The sequence below is a fragment of the Silurus aristotelis genome, assembly GCF_946808225.1.
Source record: "Silurus aristotelis genome assembly, chromosome: 23".
In the NCBI taxonomy this organism is placed as follows: domain Eukaryota; kingdom Metazoa; phylum Chordata; class Actinopteri; order Siluriformes; family Siluridae; genus Silurus; species Silurus aristotelis.
The window spans coordinates 20087063-20094562 of NC_139596.1; the positions used below are offsets into that span (position 1 = coordinate 20087063).

General features: G+C 44.8%; 1 protein-coding gene across 1 annotated transcript in view; it reads right to left on the reverse strand.

Annotated features, from left to right (window-relative positions):
- Positions 1–7500, reverse strand: part of zdhhc8b (zDHHC palmitoyltransferase 8b) — a 32734-nt gene that overhangs the window by 12501 nt on the left and 12733 nt on the right. The window contains exons 2-4 of the mRNA XM_083527359.1: positions 4207–4328; positions 1897–2054; positions 1640–1812 (exon numbers count right to left, since the gene is read on the reverse strand). Coding sequence (XP_083383485.1) covers positions 1640–1812; positions 1897–2054; positions 4207–4328 — 453 coding nt within the window. The remainder of the gene's footprint in view (positions 1–1639; positions 1813–1896; positions 2055–4206; positions 4329–7500) is intronic.

Sequence of the window (7500 nt, forward strand, 5' to 3'; positions counted from 1 at the left end):
GGGATTAGGATTATGGGGTGGAGAATATAAAGGGATTATGATTAAGAGGTGGAGAATATAAATGGATTATGGTTACGGGGGATTAGGATTAAGGGGTGGAGAATATAAAGGGATTAGGATTATGGGGGTGGAGAATATAAAGGGATTAGGATTAAGGGGTGGATAATATAAAGGGATTAGGATTATGGAGGTGGAGAATATAAAGGGATTAGGATTAAGGGGTGGAGAATATAAAGGGATTAGGATTATGGGGTGGAGAATATAAAGGATTAGGATTATGGGGTGGAGAATATAAAGGGATTATGATTAAGAGGTGGAGAATATAAAGGGATTATGATTACGGGGGATTGGATTAAGGGGTGGAGAATATAAAGGGTTTAGGATTAAGGGGTGGAGAATATAAAGGGATTAGGATTATGGGGGTGGAGAATATAAAGGGATTAGGATTAAGGGGTGGATAATATAAAGGGATTAGGATTATGGAGGTGGAGAATATAAAGGGATTAGGATTAAGGGGTGGAGAATATAAAGGGATTAGGATTATGGGGTGGAGAATATAAAGGATTAGGATTATGGGGTGGAGAATATAAAGGGATTATGATTAAGAGGTGGAGAATATAAAGGGATTATGATTACGGGGGATTGGATTAAGGGGTGGAGAATATAAAGGGTTTAGGATTAAGGGGTGGAGAATATAAAGGGATTAGGATTACGGGGGTGGAAAATATAAAGGGATTAGGATTAAGGGGTGGAGAATATAAAGGGATTAGGATTACGGGGGTGGAGAATATAAAGGGATTAGGATTAAGGGGTTGAGAATATAAAGGGATTAGGATTAAAGGGTGGAGAATATAAAGGGATTAGGATTACGGGGGATGGGATTAAGGGGTGGAGAATATAAAGGGATTAGGATTAAGGGGTGGAGAATATAAAGGGATTAGGATTATGGGGGTGGAGAAAATAAAGGGATTAGGATTACGGGGGTGGGGAATATAAAGGGATTAGGATTAAGGGGTGGAGAATATAAAGGGATTAGGATTATGGGGGTGGAGAAAATAAAGGGATTAGGATTACGGGGGTGGGGAATATAAAGGGATTAGGATTACGGGGGTGGAGAATATAAAGGGATTAGGATTAAAGGGTGGAGAATATAAAGGGATTAGGATTACGGGGGATTGGATTAAGGGGTGAAGAATATAAAGGGATTAGGATTAAGGGGTGGAGAATATAAAGGGATTAGGATTATGGGGGTGGAGAAAATAAAGGGATTAGGATTACGGGGGTGGGGAATATAAAGGGATTAGGATTAAGGGGTGGAGAATATAAAGGGATTAGGATTATGGGGTGGAGAAAATAAAGGGATTAGGATTACGGGGGTGGGGAATATAAAGGGATTAGAATTACGGGGGTGGAGAATATAAAGGGATTAGGATTACGGGGGTGGAGAATATAAAGGGATTAGGATTACAGGGGATCGGATTAAGGGGTGGAGAATATAAAGGGATTAAGATTATGGGGTGGCGAATATAAAGGGATTAGGATTATGGGGGTGGAGAATATAAAGGGATTAGGATGATGTGGTGATGACAAAATTAGAGAATGTAATAATTAAGGGACTAGTTTGTCTGTGGAAGGATACGTGATGGTGGTGTGCAGCTCTCTGAGACTCTGCAGGTGGTTGAGGACGAACAGTAGGCCGAATGAGAACACGCCCACCATGTGTGTGCTCAGAGAGAGCAGGAAGAGGAAAAAATATCTGTAATTCCTCCGACCGATGCAGTTATTCACCCACGGACAGTGATGGTCAAAGTCCTGTTGTCATGCACACACACACACAAGGATCAAGAAGATGTAGAAATAGATTTGTGTGTGTGTGTGTGTGTGTGTGTTTATTACCTCCACACAGTTGTCACACACACTGCAGTGTGAGCAGCGAGGTGGTCTATAGAAGTGACAGGTGGAGCACCATTTCATCCGCACCTGAATCCCCTTCACCTCCACGTTCTTATAGAGAGGAGCCCGAAAATCATCATCCTTATCTTCATCCTCGTTCGCTGATAAGGTGGGGAACAGATAGAGCAAGGAGGAGAGAGAGTAGGGAGGAGAGGGAGAGAGAGAGAGAGAGAAGGGAGGAGAGAGAGAGAGAGAGAGAGAGAGAAGGGAGGAGAGAGAGAGAGAGAGAGAGAGAGAGAGCAGGGAGGAGAGAAAGGAGAAAGAGTGAGAAAGATTGAGAGAGTAGGGAGGAGAGAGAGAGCAACTCTAATCAGGCTGTCTGTGTGTGTACTTGTGTGTCTGTGTGTGTACCTGTTTGTCTGTGTGTGTGTGTCTGTGTGTGTGTGTGTACCTGTGTGTCTGTGTACCTGTGTGTACTTGTGTACCTGTGTGTGTACCTGTGTGTCTGTGTGTGTACCTGTGTGTCTGTGTACCTGTGTGTACTTGTGTACCTGTGTGTACTTGTGTACCTGTGTGTGTACCTGTGTGTCTGTGTGTGTACCTGTGTGTCTGTGTACCTGTGTGTACTTGTGTACCTGTGTGTACTTGTGTACCTGTGTGTACTTGTGTACCTGTGTGTGTACCTGTGTGTGTGTGTGTGTACCTGTGTGTCTGTGTGTGTACCTGTGTGTCTGTGTGTGTACCTGTGTGTCTGTGTGTGTACCTGTGTGTCTGTGTGTGTACCTGTGTGTCTGTGTGTGTACCTGTGTGTCTGTGTGTGTACGTACCTGTGTGTGTGTCCAAGTGTGTACCTGTGTTTCTAAGTGTTTACCTGTGTGTCTAAGTGTGTACCTGTGTGTACCTGTGTGTGTGTGTACCTGTGTGTGTACCTGTGTGTGCACGTGTGTGTGCACGTGTGTGTGCACGTGTGTGTGTACTTGTGTGTCTGTGTGTGTACTTGTGTGTCTGTGTGTGTACCTGTGTGTGTACCTGTGTGTGTACCTGTGTGTGTACCTGTGTGTGTGCGTGTACCTGTGTGTCTGTGTGTGTGTGTGTACCTGTGTGTCTGTGTACCTGTGTGTACTTGTGTACCTGTGTGTGTACCTGTGTGTCTGTGTGTGTACCTGTGTGTCTGTGTGTGTACCTGTGTGTCTGTGTGTGTACCTGTGTGTCTGTGTGTGTACCTGTGTGTCTGTGTGTGTACGTACCTGTGTGTGTGTCCAAGTGTGTACTTGTGTGTCTGTGTGTGTACGTACCTGTGTGTGTGTCCAAGTGTGTACCTGTGTTTCTAAGTGTTTACCTGTGTGTCTAAGTGTGTACCTGTGTGTCTAAGTGTGTACCTGTGTGTACCTGTGTGTGTGTGTACCTGTGTGTGTACCTGTGTGTGTACGTGTGTGCACGTGTGTGTGTACTTGTGTGTCTGTGTGTGTACTTGTGTGTCTGTGTGTGTACCTGTGTGTGTACTTGTGTGTGTGCGTGTACCTGTGTGTGTACTTGTGTGTGTGCGTGTACCTGTGTGTCTGTGTGTGTACCTGTGTGTCTGTGTGTGTACCTGTGTGTCTGCACGTGTGTTTACTTGTGTGTCTGTACGTGTGTGTACTTGTGTGTGTACCCGTGTATCTGTGTGTGTACCTGTCTGTCTGTGTGTGTGTACTTGTGTGTCTGTGTGTGTACTTGTGTGTGTACCCGTGTATCTGTGTGTGTACTTGTCCGTTTGTGTGTGTACTTGTCTGTGTACTTGTGTGTGTGTGTGTGTGTGTGTGTGTACTTGTCTGTCTGTCTGTCTGTGTGTGTACCTGTCCATCTGTGTTTGTTCCTGTCTGTCTGTCTGTCTGTCTGTCTGTGTGTGTACCTGTCTGTGTGTGTACCTGTCTGTGTGTGTGTGTGTGTACCTATCTGTCTGTCTTTGTGTGCCTGTCTGTGTGTGTGTGTGTGTGTGTGTGTGTGTGTGTGTGTGTGTGTGTGTGTGTGTGTGTGTACTTGTCTGTCTGTCTGTCTGTGTGTGTACCTGTCCATCTGTGTTTGTTCCTGTCTGTCTGTCTGTCTGTCTGTGTGTGTACCTGTCTGTGTGTGTACCTGTCTGTCTGTCTGTGTGTGCCTGTCTGTGTGTGTGTGTGTGTGTGTGTGTGTGTGTGTGTGTGTGTGTGTGTGTACCTGTCTGTCTGTCTGTCTGTCTGTCTGTCTGTCTGTCTGCATATAACAGTTTCTGTGATTTTGTTTGCATGTCTACACATCTGTCTCTATGTCTGATCTTGTCTGTTTGTTTGTCTGTACCTCGAGGAAACACGCCAGGGTCCATAAAGGTGGCCATGCTGAAATTAGCCAGGACAAAGAGGAACACCACGCCATTATAGACAGGAACCAGGGGAGAAACAGTGTTCGCCAACCAGGGACACCTAAAGAGAGAGAGAGAGAGAGAGAGAGAGAGAGAGAGAGAAAGGAAGAGAGAGAGAAAGAGAGAGAGAAAGAGAGAGAGAAAGAGAGAGAGAGAGAGAGAGAGAAAGAGTATTTGTGATGTGTGTATAAATACAGCCTGAAGTGTATGATGCTTTAGATTCCAGCAGTCATTCAGAGGTATAGACGGTTATAGACGTTTATAAACGGTTATAGACGTGTGCGCTGTCCTGCCCAGATTCATGTGTAATAATACCGGTCTATCAGGTCAGGAGCGACGGAGATATTTATACACGTCTCTGCTAAACTCCAACACGTGTAAAACATTTCCTCCAGTTTTTCTCAGCACTGACAGCCAACAAGTTCACTCAGAGGGTGTAGTGCAGAAAAACAGGACAATACACAACTCCTGCATGTGTGTGTGTGTGTGTGTGTGTGTGTGTGTGTGTGTGTGTGTGTGTGTGAGATATTTTGAGTGTCGATTTGTACTTTTGTGCTGTTATATTCAAACTACAGCTCAACATATTTATCTACTCTACATGAAAACGAGTTTGAAAAGCCACACCCTCCATCAAAACTCCTCTCTGAAGCTCCACCCTCCAACAAAATATCTCTCTGAAACCACACCCTCCATCAAAACTTCTCTCTGAAGCCACACCCTCCATCAAAACTCCTCTCTGAAACCACACCCTCCATCAAAACGTCTCTCTGAAACCACACCCTCCATCAAAACTTCTCTCTGAAGCCACACCCTCCAACAAAACATCTCTCTGAAACCACAACCTCCATCAAAACTTCTCTCTGAAGCCACACCCTCCATCAAAACTTCTCTCTGAAACCACACCCTCCATCAAAACTTCTCTCTGAAGCCACACCCTCCATCAAAACTCCTCTCTGAAACCACACCCTCCATCAAAACATCTCTCTGAAACCACACCCTCCATCAAAACTTCTCTCTGAAGCCACACCCTCCAACAAAACATCTCTCTGAAACCACAACCTCCATCAAAACTTCTCTCTGAAGCCACACCCTCCATCAAAACTTTTCTCTGAAGCCACACCCTCCATCAAACCATCTCTCTGAAGCCACACCCACCATCAAAACCTCCTAATAAAGCCCCACCCAACATCAATATTTATCTAAAGCCACACCCCCAAACAAACAGCCATGTGACTCTAAATCACTGCAGATTATTGAGGACAGTTAATCCACAGCCCACCTAGCATAAAAATCAGCAAATACGGCAGAAGGCTGTAATGTTTAAGTATTTAAACACACACACACACACACACACACACACACACACACACACACACACACACACACGTGTCCTAGCATTATCATTTGAGTGTGAAGGCTAACCAGAAAATTGTGTTACAGAAAACAGGATAAACTAACATTTAGTAAACAGCTGAACAGCAACTGTCGAGTGTGTGTGTGTGTGTGTGTGTGTGTGTGTGTGTGTGTGTGTGTGTGTGTACCCCTACACTCCATTCCTTGCTCGTATTTTAGGCGAAGGCTGCAGCTGTTGTGTTAGAAATAAATATCTCGCCACCAAAATGATTCAGGAGACATACTTCTACTAAACGGAATGTATATGTATATTTATATATGTGTGTATTTTTAAACTCTGTGTATAATCTTTAACATCGTGTCCTCCCGTGTTCACTAGGTGGCGCAAGTGTGCAAGGTTTTATTAGCATGACTCATTTAATTTCAATTCATAATTTTTTTATGGACTAATTCCTCCAGAAGCGCGTTAAACTACCATCACAGACCACCAGAAGCACGTTAAACTACCATCACAGACCACCAGAAGCGAGTTAAACTACCATCACAGACCACCAAAAGCACGGTAAACTACCATCACAGACCACCAGAAGCACATTAAACTACCAATACTGACCACCAGAAGCACGGTAAACTACCATCACAGACCACCAGAAGCGAGTTAAACTACCATCACAGACCACCAGAAGCGAGTTAAACTACCATCACAGACCACCAGAAGCGAGTTAAACTACCATCACAGACCACCAAAAGCACGGTAAACTACCATCACAGACCACCAGAAGCACATTAAACTACCAATACTGACCACCAGAAGCACGGTAAACTACCATCACAGACCACCAGAAGCGAGTTAAACTACCATCACAGACCACCAGAAGCGAGTTAAACTACCATCACAGACCACCAGAAGCACGTTAAACTACCATCACAGACCACCAGAAGCGAGTTAAACTACCATCACAGACCACCAAAAGCACGGTAAACTACCATCACAGACCACCAGAAGCACGTTAAACTACCAATACTGACCACCAGAAGCACGTTAAACTACCATCACAGACCACCAGAAGCACGTTAAACTACCATCACAGACCACCAGAAGCACGTTAAACTACCAATACTGACCACCAGAAGCACGTTAAACTACCATCACAGACCACCAGAAGCACGTTAAACTACCATCACAGACCACCAGAAGCACGTTAAACTACCATCACAGACCACCAGAAGCACGTTAAACTACCATCACAGACCACCAGAAGCACGTTAAACTACCAATACTGACCACCAGAAGCACGTTAAACTACCATCACAGACCACCAGAAGCACGTTAAACTACCATCACAGACCACCAGAAGCACGTTAAACTACCATCAAAGACCACCAGAAGCACGTTAAACTACCATCAAAGACCACCAGAAGCACGTTAAACTACCATCAAAGACCACCAGAAGCACGTTAAACTACCATCAAAGACCACCAGAAGCACGTTAAACTACCAACACTGACCACCAGAAGCACGTTAAACTACCAACACAGACCACCAGAAGCACGTTAAACTACCAACACAGACCACCAGAAGCACGTTAAACTACCATCACAGACCACCAGAACCACGTTAAACTACCATCACAGACCACCAGAAGCACGTTAAACTACCATCACAGACCACCAGAAGCACGTTAAACTACCATCACAGACCACCAGAAGCACGTTAAACTACCATCACAGACCACCAGAAGCACGTTAAACTACCATCACAGACCACCAGAAGCACGTTAAACTACCATCACAGACCACCAGAAGCACGTTAAACTACCATCACAGACCACCAGAAGCACGTTTAACTACCATCACAGACCACCAGAAGCACGTTAAAC